At 37.4% G+C, this 15,531-nt stretch overlaps 2 protein-coding genes across 2 annotated transcripts; both read right to left on the bottom strand.

Moving 5' to 3' along the window:
• LOC100625852 (olfactory receptor 8G1-like) lies at window positions 461-1,420 on the bottom strand. The gene has a single exon (XM_021102685.1). The coding sequence runs from the start codon at window positions 1,394-1,396 to the stop codon at window positions 461-463; it is 936 nt and encodes a 311-aa protein (XP_020958344.1). The 5' UTR covers window positions 1,397-1,420.
• Window positions 8,085-9,017, bottom strand: LOC100625762. Its single transcript, XM_003357347.1, has one exon. The coding sequence runs from the start codon at window positions 9,015-9,017 to the stop codon at window positions 8,085-8,087; it is 933 nt and encodes a 310-aa protein (XP_003357395.1).

Raw genomic sequence — 15,531 nt, 5'->3', positions numbered from 1 at the left:
TACATAGAGATAAGACAAACAACAACAACAACAACAACAACACTATTCCAGGCTGAAAAAAAATAGAGATTGTGGCCATCACATTGCCAATATTTAAGCTGTTTCTTGACTGGATAGCATAAATAAGTTAGGTTACCACTGTTGGAGGATGGTATTTTCACTATGATTGAGGAATTGGTTTTTATCCCTTATATGAAAGAAAAGAGGGGAGGTGACAGTGATGGGATTAGTTTGTCCTTGTACCCAGGTTATCTATAGTATTCTAACCTGTGTCTCAAAGATCTTATGAGAGAAAAACCCAGAGAAAATAGCATCCAGAGGGATGTGGAGAAAGTAAATGTCAATAGAATACCACCAAATGAAGAAAAATGTTAACAGATGGACTAAAATCAAACATCCATTCAAATAATGTAATATTCAGTGACTTTGACCTAAGAAATCATCCTCATATCATGTCAGATCACAAGAATATTCTTCTTTCTAGCATTTTGTTTAGGGCAATATTGACATCTTTATTCCGTAGGCTGTAGATCAGGGGATTCAGCATGGGCACAACAGTAGTATAAAACACAGAGGACACCTTCCCTTGGTCCATGGAACTGACTGAGGATGGCTGCAGGTACATGAAGGCAGCTGATCCATAAAAGAGCACAACCGCCAACATGTGGGAGCTGCATGTGCTGAAGGCTTTGGACCTGCCCTGGGTGGAGTGCATGCGGAGGATGCTGGCTATGATGAAGGTGTAGGAGCTCAGGATGGACAGGATGGGGGCAAAGATATTAAGGGTACCAAAACATAAAATAAGTAATTTGTTGACATAGGTGCTAGAGCAGGAGAGCTGTAGGAGGGGAAGAAGATCACAGAAATAATGGTTGATCACATCCCATTTGCAGAAATACACCCTGAGCATGCAGCCAGTATGAGAGAAAGCACCCACCAGGCCCAGAGTATACACTCCCACACTCAGGGAGAAACAAGTCTGATGAGACATGATGACATGATAAAGCAGAGGGCTGCAGATGGCAACATAGCGGTCATACGCCATTGCAGCCAACATGTAACACTCTGAGATACCGAAAAGGAGGAAGAAACAGAGCTGAATCATGCATTCAGTGTAGGAGATGATGTTCTTGTCTCTCACGAAGTTCAGCAGCATTTTGGGGGTAATGATGGTGGATTGACAGAAGTCAATGAAGGACAAGCTACTGAGAAAATAGTACATAGGGGTTTGGAGGTGGGAACTGAACCCAATCAGTGTGATCATGCCCAGGTTGCCCACCACTGTGACCACATAGATTCCTAGGAAGAGGAAGAAAAGGGGCAGCTGGAGCTCTGGCTGTTCTGTTAGCCCAGCAAGGATGAACTCAGTCACTGAGGAATGATTTCCTGCTGCCATTTCCTTCCGGGAAGTTCCTGAAGGGGAGAGAGCAAGGCACAGCTTTCAGGGATATGTCCTTGTTATTATACATTAAAAAAGCTACCTCGTGTAGAATATTAACCGTTTTGATATTACTGTGGTTTCTGTGAATAATGGTAACTCTGGATATGTTAACCTAAGTAATACTTATGATGATTAAGTGCTTGTACACCTTAATAAAAATATTGTTAATTTGGTAGAACAGCACAAACAACATTCAGTGTGCAGATGTGGAACCTGAATTGGTCCACTCTTCCTCAGTTTGGGGACCAAATTCCCCTGTCTTTGCTTGAGGAAGAAAATATAAACTTAACTGAGTATGCCTTAGAGTCCAAGTGCCTCTATTCATCTACTGACCCAGCATTTATCAGTTGATAAACTTGGACAAATGAAATAAGCTCACTGTCTAATTAGCATAGGTATAACACTCTGAAAATAGCAGTAATGATAATAATTATTATTGTTATAATGTGCTAGTAATTAGAAATAAGGGGTAATTACACCCTTCAAAATATAGAAACAGCAATTATAATGTTGAAAACATTCATATCTTTTGTCTTTAAATAATTTTAATTAAGAAAATATGAAAAACAGTCATAAAACAAGAGAAAATAGAATTATAAATGCAGTCCCCTATTCTGTTAGGCAGTAAACAGACTATTTTATCATTACATGCATCAAACTAAAATTTAAATGAAGTTCCAATTGATTAAAAGTTAAAAAAAGAAGAAACAGGAAATCTAAAATGTTTACCTAACAGCTAAGGAAAAAATAAATTTGAAATGAATCCTGCATACAAGCATGAAGGCTAAACTATTAAACTTCTGGAAAAAATAATTAAAATAATCTAACATATTGGAGTGATTTGAGAATTCTTGGGAACTTTATTCTTCGAATGAGTGTATATATTCTTAATGTGATCTTGATAAAATTATATCTTGACATAATCTTGATAAAATATTAATATAATAAAATAGAATTTAATTAATAGCATTAATTTTAAAACAGAATCTAATAAAGAATCAGGATAAAGAAGATTTCAACAAGATCATGAATTTTAATGTAGATATAATTTCATAGCATGTAGGAACTAAATGATACATATACTCCTTAAGGGCACATAGATCCTGATGCAGCAGTATCCTGCTGTCTTATTGCTGAGAGGGCAGGCACAGGCCTGGATCTCAGAGCTGCTTTTCAAGCTGGTCTGAATCACAAGTCAGCACCTTTAATTGTAAATTTTCAATTTGTGTTTCTCCAGCTTCAGGCAGCAAACACCCTCCCTTTCACAGTGCTCCCCTGAGCAGTTCTGACTGCTGTTCTATGAAGCTTTGTCCTGGATTCACATATGCTAGTGAGCAAATAAGGTGAAGTCAAATACTCTCCAAGGATTTCCATAGTCTTACCTAGCCCATTTATCTTTGTTATATTGTATTTTTTTTCCTTTTTTAATATCATTCACAAGTGATATCCTCATGGTACCTGGAATTCCTTGTAATTGATTAGATCTTCTTACAGTATGCTCAGAAAACTGCTTATCTGAAAGGCAATTTTAAGAATTGAGCTACACTATACGTCAGACAATGGACCAAATCAGACTGATTCTCCTCCACAGCAAAGTAAATAGCCCACTTCTGACATATCATAGCAAGTTAAAAAATTTTATGAATAAATGAATCCTTAAATGAGTGAATGAAGGTATTGCAGAATATTTGATCACAAGTGTAAATTCAACATACTTACCTTCCTCCTTCCTGAAAAACTCAATGCCAATTTTTTTCTACAATGTTCACTCAGAGAAAAATAGCCCTAATGTTGGTGTTGGCAGAGACAGGTACCTAGGATTCTGCTCTCTTTAGTGCTAAGCGGGCAGGGACAGCCCTGGGTCTCAGAGCCATTTTTGAAGCTGGACTGTGTTACAGGTCAGCACCTCAAAACGTAAATTTTCGGTTTGTGCTTCTCCAGCTTCAGGATAGCAAATGTCCTTACCTTTCATTGTTCTCACCTGAGCAGCTGTGATTGCTGTGCTGTGAATGTTTGTCCGGGATTTACATATGGCAGGCAACAAATAAAGTGAAGTCAAATACTCTCCAAGGATTTCCATTTCTCAGAGAACAAGCTCTTGAGAAATGATGCAATTGCAGTTAACATTTCCCCAGTTTCCTAACTTTCCTTTCAAGAGGGATTTTTTTGTCAATCCTGAACTTATGAATCAAGGATAAATATTTGTTCACAGGACCTCTCGAGGATATTTTTAAAAAGCAGATCCTGATCCAGCAGCTCGGAGTGAGATTTGAGATTCTGCATTTCTAATACACTCCTAGCCAATGCTATTGGCTCCTAGTCCACACTGTGGATGGCAAGTTTTAGAGGACCAGGACACATCCTGACAAGTTATCTTCCCATGAATAATGCACTTTTAAAAACTGATATAATTATTTTCCCTGTACAAAAATATATTTAGTTTATTTTATGTGCAAATGGGCGATATGAATATTTATCAAAAGTCAGAGATATATGCATTTGGACTCTAGGATTATGGTGTAAGAATATTGATGTAATATTTGCGGTTTTGAGGTCCTCACTAATAATTCTACCAGCTAAAATGTACATCAAAATGTTTATGTTTCATATTCCTTCTCCTTTTGTATGTATACATTTTTTCTTTTTATGGCCACACTTGCAGCACATGGAGGCTTCTGGGCTAGGGATCACATGAGAGCTGCAGCTGCCAGCCTATGCCACAGTCATGGCAGTGTGGGATCCTACCCACATCTGTGACCTATGCCACGGCATGCAGCAACGCAGATGCTTAACCTGCCGTGCAAGACCATAGATCTAACCTGCATCCTCACAAACATCATGTCAAGTTCTTAACCACTGAGCCACAATGACAACTCCCTTATATATTTTTACAACTTTTCCCAATGCTAAATTGGGTTACATTAGTGTTTCTCTAATTTAACACATTAAGGGAACTTTTTTCAAATCTCAATGTCCAGGCTATGCCCTGTATCAATTGTATCAAAGTCATTGGGTCTGAGGTTAGCTATTGGTATATTTTGAAAATCTCTTCAATTTTAATGAGCACAGGAGTAACCTGATGATCTGGTTCAAATTCACATTCTGACATAGTAAGTCTGGTGTATGGCTTAAGCTTATGTGTTTTAAACAAATTCTCACATTTTGCTGATGTGATGGTTTATGGAACACTGAAAAATTAGGTGTTAGTGATCTCTTGTTTTGAATCCCTCCCACTATAATTCTTCTAGATTCAACAGGGACCTCATGTGCCTAGATCAGAGAGATTCTTTTAGCTTTGGAATCACAGTGGCTGCAGGGATCTGGTATGGTTAAAAGAGAACACCAAGTTTCTGGGGGTGGTCCCTTTAGGTGAGGAGTGTATTATTGACAGTTACTCGAGTGCTGAATGAAAGATGTGAGAAAGAAATTGGAGCTTGGTTAAAGACAGAAATGAGAAGAATGTAAACAGGTAATTTAATAAAATGACTCTACAATTATGAAAATGAAAGAAATTCATGCGAGCCATTGTTTCAATTCTGTCATTCTATCAGTGTATCTGTACTGACAGGAGAGAAAAAAATACACACACACACACACACACACACATATATGTGTATATATATATATATATATATATATACACACACACACACACACACACACACACCAGAGACGAAACAGATAGACAGAGAGTTTGAATTTTCCACTGACTCATGTGACCCAGTTGCTCTCCTATGACTTATTACCTGGAATTAGTGAGCTTCCTCTTGAGAGTTCCAGTTTCATCCATCCTTTTATTTAGTATTCCTCACTAGAAACTTCATCCTCATGCTTATTTATACCTTCAGCTCACTTTTATTTACCATGTCTGATCAATCTAACTTTTCAAAAATCTCCACTGTCAATGACATGAAATATTTGCTAATTTGGCCTCTGACTGGTCACCTTGATTTCAGTCTTATTCCCTTTCCATCCATTTTATACACAACCTAAATGTGGTATTATTAACATGCAAAACTGTGTACCTTCCCTGCTTATAAAACATTTAGTAGTTAGAATGGTCATCATTAATAAGTCAGCAAATAGCAAATGCTGGAGAGGGTATGGAGAAAAGGAAACCCTCCTACACTGTTGATGGGAATGTAAATTGGTACAACCACTATGGAAAACAGTATGGAGGTACCTCAGAAAACTAAATATTGAACTACCATATGACCCAGAAATCCCACTCTTGGGCATATATCCAGACAAAACTCTTCTTGAAAAAGATACATGCACCTGTATGTTCATTGCAGAACTATTCACAATAGCCAAGACATGGAAACACCCTAAATGTCAATTAACAGATGAATGGATTGAGAAAATGTGATATGTATACACAGCACAGCCATAAAAAAGAACAAAATAATGCCATTTGCAGCAACATGGATGGAACTAGAGACTCTCTTACTAAGGGAAGTCACTCAGAAAGAGAAAGACAAATACCATATGATATCACTTATATCTAGGATCTAATAAGCAGCACAAATGAACCTTTCTACGGAAAAGAAACAAACTCATGGACTTGGAGAACAGACTTGTGGTTGCTGAGGGGGACGGGAGGGAGTGGGATGGGCTGGGAATCTGGGGTTAATAGATGCAAGCTATTGCATTTGGAATGGATAAGCAATGAGATTCTGCTGTATAACATTGGGAACTATATCTAGTCACTTGTGATAGAGCATGATGGAGGATAATATGAGAAAAAGAATGTATATGTATGTGTTACTGAGTTACTGTGTTATGCAGTAGAAAATTGACAGAATACTATAAACCAACTATAACAGAAAAAATAAAAATCATTTTAAAAATACATTAAAAATAAAACATTTAGTAGCTAGCTTGTTTCACTAAAATAAGGAGAGACTTACAGTGATCCTCACGTGATTCATAAACTGTCTTCTGTCTGCTTTTCTATCCCTGTAGCTTGATTATATCACCTAATATATGACATGATTTTCTGGGTCTACATAGGCTTTCCTTTCAAATGAGACCAAGACCTTTCACTTTGTCTATATTTTATATAGGAGCTCAAGTCCCAGTAATTCAAGTGTCTACCCACCAGCATTCTTCGTATTTGTATAAGAAATAGTCCAGTTATGTCTGTTGGGCAAAGAACTGGCCTGGAATCATGTCTAAAATGAGAGTTGTCATTGTCACCATTTTCCTTCTCTTAATGAACTGAGGAAAATTTAGTCAAATAGTAAATTTCAGAGCTCTTCAAAAATGAAAGTAAATGAATGGATAATGAAACATAAGGGTGGTAAATTTACCTTATACATTTTTCCCTATTTGGGGATATAACAGGTTAACACTAACTTTTTATATCAGGCGAATAAGACAGCATAGTATGCAAAGAAGATGGAACTGGCAATAATGAGTAAGATAGTTTGAATGGGGAAGAGGCAGAAGATAACTGAATATTTAGAATATCATGTGATTTCCTAATTATAAGATGTTTGGAGTGGTGAAGCAAAAATAATAAAAATACAAGGTGGAGAAGAGATCTGTCAAAGATAAAATTGATATGAAATAACAACTAATTGTAACTAGTAGGCAAAAGGGTGTGACCCACATGACAGTGACACAACTTAGCAGATATATTGGCTTTCATAAGCAGTTGCTTCATAAATCCTACAGAATTACTGGTATAAAGGTAAGACAATATTGTTGAAGCTGCCTTATAAAAACTATTGCTTTAGGAGCTCCCTTGTGGTGCAGAAAGTTAATGATCCAGCGTTGTCAGCACAACATCGCTACCGTGGCATGGGTTCTGTCCCTGGCCTGGGAACTTCCACGTGCCACAAGTGTGTGACCAGAAAATATTATTGGTTTATATTGCTATATAATATCAGTATAATAATTTTTAAGTTTTTGATATGATACTGAAATTAGTCTTTTTTCTTTGCTTTGATTCAACCAGATTTGAAAGTTTTATTATTTTCATGATATCAAAAGTAATAAAAAGAAAAGCAGTGTTGAAGAAATCTGGAGGAAAGCAACACAGTCTCATAGGGAACTGAGGTTACTTGATGTGCAGAGGAAAATTCCTAGGCAAAACTCAGACCCACCCACAATTACCTGGGGCCAAAAAATCACCTTGAGTAAAATCATGGATGCTGTAATTAAACCCTCCAGGCTCTACTATCTGTTATATTTGAGATTGTGGGCATTTTTTCAAACTAAATAAGCTTAGATTCCTTTCTCTTTCAAAGGAAAATAATAGTAGGACTTATTTATATAACACTGTAAATATTGAATACAGTTATCCATTTAAATACTGGACAGTGATGTATATTTAACACAATTTTAATGACATAGGTTACTCTGATTAACTTCAAAATCTCCATCTCTTCCTTAATGTTCTTCTTCCTGTTTGGATTCTTATTAAAAGTAAAACTAAGACTCTTCCTATCTGCAGGATATTTTTATTTTATTCATCATCACAGCCTATAATTTTATACATGATTTTTGTACTATAGGTTCATAAGTAGCCTGAAAAAGAATTTTGGAGATGTGTTATATGGACAAAAATAATAAACCTAATACTAATATATCTCAGGTAACCAAATAACTGATATACCATCATATATTGATTCTGTTCCTATGTATTTTGCACAGTCCAGAATTTTTTCAGGGCAAATTTGACATCTTTATTCCGTAGACTATAGATCACAGGATTTAGCATAGGCACAATGCAGGTATAAAACACAGAGGACACTTTCCCTTGGTCCATGGAGCTCACAGATGATGGCTGCAGGTACATGAATGCAGCAGATCCAAAGAAAACCGCAACAGCTGAGATGTGGGAACTGCAGGTGCTGAAGGCTTTGGACCTGCCCTCAGTAGAGTGGATTTGGAGGATGCTGGAGAGGATGAAGATGTAGGAAACAAGAATAGCTAAGGCAGGAGACAGGATGTTAAATGCACTCAAGACTAGGATAAATAATTCGTTGATGTAGATGCTGGAACAGGATAGCTTCAAAAGTGGAAAAAGATCACAGAAATAATGGTTAACCACGTTGGCCTTGCAGAAAAGGAGTCTCAGCATAAAGCCTGTGTGGACTGTAGATCCAGTGATGGCCAAAATATAAACTCCCACTGTGAGCTGGAAGCACCTGTGATAAGACATAGTGATATTGTAAAGCAAGGGGTTACAGATGGCAACATAGCGGTCATATGCCATTGCAGCCAACATGTGACACTCTGCAATAGCAAAAATGCTAAAGAAATAGAGCTGAGTCATGCATTCAGTGTAGGAGATGATGTTCTTCTCTGTTACAAAGTTCACAAGCATTTTGGGGGTAATGACAGTGGAATGACAGAGGTCAATGAAGGACAAATTGCTGAGGAAATAGTACATGGGGGTGTGCAGGTGGGAGCTGAGCCCAATCAGTGTGATCATGCCCAGGTTGCCCACCACCGTGACCACATAGATTCCTAGGAAGAAGAAGAGAAGAGGCAGCTGGAGCTCTGGCTGTTCTGTTAGTCCAGCGAGGATGAACTCATTCACCAAGGAATGATTTCCAGTGTCCATTATTCTCCCAGTCAGTTCTGTGTTGAAAAAAGAGAAAATAGCAGTTCCTTCATGGCTCAGCGGAAATGAATCTGAATAGCATCCATGAGGATGTGGGTTAGTTCCCTGGCTTCATGCAGGCAGTTAAGGATCTGGCATTGCCATGGGTAATGTAGGTCACAGATGCAGCTTGGATCCTGGGTTGCTGTGGCTGTGGTGTAGGCCAGCAGCTGCAGCTCTGATCCGACCCCTAGCCTGGGAGACTCCATGTGCCACAGGTGTGGCCCTAAAACGACAAAAATGTTTTTAAAATAAGAGTAAAAAAAAGCTAAAATGAGTGTTCTTTTGTGTGTGCGTGTGTGTGTGTGTGTGAATGTTTATGTGCAATTGTTTGCTAAGAGGAGAGTGGTTATGTGAAGGCCAGTATTTTATCCTTCTTCAGAGAAGATTCACAATGCAGGGATAGCTTGAGTCTCTCCTGCTGCTCTGGGACAAACAATGGTTGTGATTGAACAAGAGAATATATAATCTTCACAAAGTTTTTTTTTTGTTGTTTGTTTGTTTGTTTGTTTTGTTTTGTTTTTGCTGCACCCATGGCATATTTAAGTTACTGGGCCAGGAATTGAATCCAAGTTGCAGCTGCAATCTATGCCACAGCTGCAGCAATGCCAGATCCTTTAGCCACTATGCCATAGCAGAAACTCCCATAAAATTCACAAACCTTATAGTTGAGATACTTCATCACTTTGTAAGAGATAATATCAATTTCTGGATTTTTAAAATCAGTCAGAACGGACATTACAATTCTTATTTCTGAGGAATTTTTTGTTTCATCCCATATTCTAAGTGTATATATTAAAAATATTCATGTCAAATGGCTAATATTTTTATTTCATTCAGAAAGTAATAGTAGTGTTATGCTGTCTATAATCAATTAACAGAAGATTCATAAACCCATGAAAGGTAATTGTATTACTCTCAACTATTTTTCTTACTAGAATCATAACTCCAAATATATGAAGGATTGGGCAGCTACCAGTATCTTTTCACCTGAAATTTACTGCTTTAATGTCCCAGCTTCCTTCACCCAGGACTATTACTCCAGAGGGCAGAAACATAACTGCTTGGAAAACATCGTGCTTATATCTCAATAGCTTTTCCAACCCTGAGAAACCCTCTCATCTTGTGCTAATTTGGATAACCTCATAGGACAGAATATAATGACCTAAATTCAAGTCCTGTACTTCATCAGTGTGATCAGAGGAGTGGTGTACTATGACTGGTCTGTGCAATTTGGACTTCATGTTTGAACTGGTGGAGGTGAGAAAACTATTTATATTCCCCAAAGAGAGGAGTTTTAGAGGACATATACTAGGTGTCATTTATTTTTTATAATTATGTATTTTACAAGTTCTTACTATAGAATTCAAAGATGGCAGATATGTAGGTTATCAGAACATGTACCAACACAGAAATTTTGTTTAAATCCAATACTTGTCAACTCTGTGATGTGTCTTTTTAAAGGCTAAGGTATGTTTAACTTACACTAGCAGAGAATATGAATAGATTCTAGAAAATGGAAATTCATATTCCTACTTAAAACTCAAGAAACAGTTGGGTTAATGTGTTCAGTTCGAGGTACAACACTTTATGTGACAAAGACAAAGATAATTTCAGAAAAATGATCTAGTAATCTGTCGTTTTAGAATGGCTGAAATAACTGAGAACATTTTTCTAGCAAAGCAAAAATTCATGTGGCATAGGACAGTTATCTCTTTTTCAGTATATTGCCTTGTTTAAGAGTTATTGGGCTCATTTTACATGTCAAAGGAACTAAAGTAAATTTAATTGAAATTGTAGGCAATACATTTGATCTCACAACAAAAAATGATTTCAATCATCAGGATACCCAATCCTACAATCAAAAGTTGATTTCAGGCTAAATCACTCATTACTTACAGACATTTTTAATGACGTAAGCACCTGATAGTTGGTTGGATTAAATTATCACTTATTTCTATTCTGATGTTTCATGATTTTCTAATTCTTATAAGTCCTGATTTTAAGTTGGATTCAACCCTATACTTGCTATGTGACCCTGAGTAATTAATCTACTCTTCAACACGCTGACAAAATAAAAACACTAATGTATGTTTCATGTGAAATTAAGTTAAATGATTCCCACGAGGAGGTTAGCAGGGTCACTGTCTCCTGGTTAGAAAATGTCATTGTTGGAATTCCTTTCTTGGCTCTGCAGAAATGAATCTGACCAGTATCCATGGTTTGATCCCTGGCCTTGCTCAGTGGGTTAAGGATCTGGTGTTGTCTTGAGCTGTGCTGTAGGTTGCAGATATGGCTCAGGTCTGGCATTGCTGTAGTTGTGGTGTAGGCCAGCTGCTGTAGCTCCGATTTGACCCCTGACCTGGGAATTTCCATATGCCGCAGGTGTGGCCCTAAAAAGCAAAAAAGAAAGAAAAAAAGGAGGGAGGGAGGGAAGGAAGGAAGAAAGCAAGCAAGTAAAAAAAGAAAGAAAAAAAAAAGAAAGGAAGAAAGAAAATGTCAATGTTATTTTAATTTTAATCTATTGAATTTCTGTTACATGTTTTATTTAATCAACATTTTCATTCCTTAGTGATGGTGAGAGTTTAAAATTTTCTTTTCCTTAGCACATCTTCTAATTGCTCCTTTCTACATTAACACAAATGGTAATATAGAGATTTAAATTTTTTTACTGAGTATTGCCTTCCTAAATTATCAATATTATTTATCAATGATCAGTGTCAATTTACAATATTTTCCATTGTCTCCAAATTAAGTTCATAGTAATTTTTTCTCACTTAAAGTAATCTAACAAAATAAAAGTTTTATTTTTAATGTCTCAACAGCTATCACATGATTTAAATATTTCACATAAAAAAAGTATTATAGACTGTCTTTTTTGGCTCATCAGATTCCTTTCTTTTTTTTTTTTTTTTTTTTTTTTCCTTTTTGTCCTTTAGGGCCGCACCAGCGGCATATGGAGGTTTCCAGACTGGGGGTCGAATTGGAGCTGTAGCCGCCAGCCTACACCACAGCCACAGCAACGCGGGATCTGAGCTGCATCTGCAATCCACACCACAGCTCAGGGCAATGCCGGATCCTTAACCCACTGAGTAAGGCCAGGGATCAAACCTGTGTCCTCATGGATGCTAGTTGGGTTTGCCGACCACTGAGCCACGATGGGAACTCCTGACTCATCAGATTCCTTTAGCTTTTCTCTTACATTTTCCCCTTGATCCTATGAAATCTGTTCAATAGTCAGGACCCTTTAATTAAGAGAAGCCTCAGTTAATAAGACCGTTTTCTATGTGCCTATGGATACATTTCTTATGTTTACATTAAGCATATACTTAAAATTTTAAACTATTATTAGTTATTTAATGGTTTTTCTTCTGTGCTAGACTGTTAACTAAATACATTGTTTGGCACAATGCCTTATGTATAGAAAGTATTGGTAAATACGATATTCTAATAAAATTGTTGAAAGAAGTTTAGTGTGGAGTTGACATAGCTCAGCATAAGTGTGTGAAGCTCTGAAGATACCCAAGTTGAAGTTAGGAAGCAACAAAGTGCTTGCCATAAATTTATTTATTGGGGACAGGTAGATGATAAGGAAATCTTTGCTCATCAGGGAGTGTGAATATTAGAGTGAGAACAGGGAGAGATAGAAAACTAACTATCTGCATCTCTAAGTGCACTGGGAGGGAGCTAAAGAAGACAGTTTTATTACATTTGGAATCAAAAAGCAATGAGGTCCTGCCATGTAGCAATGGGAACTCTGTGTAGTCACTTGTGATAGAGCATGATGGAATATAATGTGAGAAGAAGTATATCTGTGTGTGTGAGACTGGGTCACTTTGCTGTATAGTAAAAAATTGACAGAACACTGTAAACAAATTACGATAGAAAAAATAAAAATCATTAAAAAAATAAAATTTTTAAAGTCAAAAAAAATTTTAAGTCAGGGATTTAAACACGCTCTCTTCCTCCCCAAAACTTCAGAGCTAAGTTTTTTCTCCTCCATTTCTCTGAAGGGAAAAGTGATTCTAATGATGCCGGTAGATAGTTCCCCTGCACTGACCTTGCAGGACTCCTTGGTGTTGAGGGTCATAGCCTCACAGTCTCTGTTGTAATGATTTTGAGTCACTGGTCCTGACCTTTGTTAATGCCAGCAGTCCTCTGTAAAGGATGGCTGATATGAATAATGATTTTATAATCTGGGTATTGTTGTTAAGAGACTTATTAGGAACAAATAGTGATTATTACTTCCCTCTAGAATCTTATCCCACAAGTATCAACTCTTGGGAAAAGAAACAATTACAATTGCCCTTTTCCCTCATTGGCTCCCAAGTGTTTAATAGTGTCACAGAGGTGTGGTTTATTGCTTTTGTTAGATTATGTGTTGTAAACAAGATTTTGTTAATGGTCCAGTGAATTTAATGTCAAGCTAATTAAAAGTTCAACATTTCAAGAAATTTTATTTTATTTTATTTTATTTTATGCCTTTTTCTAGAGCCTCTCCTGCGGCATATGGAAGTTCCCAATCTAGGGGTCTAATAAAAGCTGTAGCCGCCAGCCTACGCCATAGCCACAGCAATGCCAGATCCAAGCCGCTTCTGCAACCTACACCACAGCTCACAGCAACGCCGGATCCTTCACCCACTGATCAAGGCCAGGGATCAAACCCGCAACCTCATGGTTCCAGCTCACAGCAACGGCGGATCCTTAACAAACTGAGCAAGGCCAGGGATCGAACCTGCAACCTCATTGTTCCTAGTCGGAATCGTTAACCACTGAGCCATGATGGGAACTCCAAAAAATTTTACTTTATTATTATTATTATTATTATTATTTTTGTCTTTTTGCCTTTTCTAGGGCCACTCTCGCGGCATATGGAGGTTCCCAGGCTAGGGGTCTAATCAGAGCTGTAGCCACCGGCCGCGTCTGCAACCTACACCACAGCCCACGGCAAACGCCAGATACTTAACCCACTGAGCAAGGGCAGGGATCGAACCTGCAACCTCATGGTTCCTAGTTGGATTCGTTAACCACTGAGCCACGATGGGAACTCCTACTTTATTTTTTTAATGAGTCCTTCTAGTTTTATTTTTCAATGAAAACTATACTTAATTTTAAAGCATTTTTTTTTCTTTTCTTTCTTTTTTTTCCCCCCAGAGGCTGTACTTTTATTTATTTTTTATTTTATAATGATTTTTATTTTTTCCATTATGGCTATTTTACAGTATTATGTCAATTTTCTACTGTACAGCAAGGTGACCCAGTCACACATACAAGTATACATTCTTTTTTCTCACATTATCATGCTCCATCATAAGTGACTAGACATAGTTCCCAGTGCTATACAGCATGATCTCATTGCTTATCCATTCCAAAGGCAATAGTTTGCGTCTCTTAACCCCAAATTCCCAATCCATCCCATTCCATCCTCCCTGGCAACCACAAGTCTATTCTCCATGTCCATGATTTCTTTTCTGTGGAAAAGTTCATTTGTGCCATATATTAGGTTCCAGATATAAGTGATATCATATGGTATTTGTCTTTCTCTTTCTGACTTACTTCACTCAGTATGAGAGTCTCTAGTTCCATCCATGTTGCTGTAAATGGCATTATTTTGTTCTTTTTTATGGCTGAGTAGTATTCCATTGTGTATGTATACCACATCTTCTTAATCCAATCATCTGTCCACGGACATTTAGGGTGCTTCCATGTCTTGGCCATTGTGAATAGAGCCACAATGAACATGTGGGTACATATGTCTTTTTTTAAGGAAAGTTTTGTCTGGATATATGTGCAAGAGTGGGATTGCTGGGTCATATGATAGTTCCATGTATAGTTTTCTAAGCTACCTCCATGCTGTTTTCCATAGTGGTTGTACCAACTTACATTTCTACCAACATTACAGGAGGGGTCCCTTTTCTCCACACCCTCTCCAGCATTTGTTATTTGTGGACTTATTAAGGATGGCCATTCTGACTGGTGTAAGGTGGTATCTCATGGTAGTTTTGATTCGCATTTCTCTAATAATCAGGGATGTTGAGCATTTTTTCATGTGCTTGCTGGCCATCTGTATATCTTCCTTGGAAAAATGTCTATTCAGGTCTTTTGCCCATTTTTCCATTGGGTTGTTGGCATTTTTGCTGTTGTATAAGTTGCTTGTATATTCTAGAGATTAAGCCCTTGTCAGTTGCATCAGTTGAAACTATTCTCTCCCATTCTGCAAGTGTCTTTTTGGTTTCCTTTGCTGTGTAAAAGCTTGTCAGTTTGATTAGTTCCCATGGCTTATTTTTGCTTTGATTTCTGTTGCTTTGGGAGACTGACCTGAGAAAACATTTGTAAGGTTGATGTCAGGGAATGTTTTGCCTATGTTCTCTTCCAGAAGTTTGATGATGTCTGGTATTATATTTAAGTCTATAAGCCATTTCGCATTTATTTTTGTGCATTGTTTGAGGGTGTGTTCCAGGTTCATTGATTTACA

Source organism: Sus scrofa, chromosome 9 (genome assembly GCF_000003025.6).
Source record: "Sus scrofa isolate TJ Tabasco breed Duroc chromosome 9, Sscrofa11.1, whole genome shotgun sequence".
Taxonomy (NCBI): domain Eukaryota; kingdom Metazoa; phylum Chordata; class Mammalia; order Artiodactyla; family Suidae; genus Sus; species Sus scrofa.
The sequence above is the reverse complement of the archived record's forward strand: the minus strand, read 5'-3'. Positions and strand labels throughout refer to the sequence as shown.

What these genes read in the sequence shown, in the direction of transcription:
- LOC100625762 (XM_003357347.1), bottom strand. Translation starts at nt 9,017, where the DNA reads ATGGACACTGGAAATCATTCCTTGGTGAATGAGTTCATCCTCGCTGGA.
- LOC100625852 (XM_021102685.1), bottom strand. Translation starts at nt 1,396, where the DNA reads ATGGCAGCAGGAAATCATTCCTCAGTGACTGAGTTCATCCTTGCTGGG.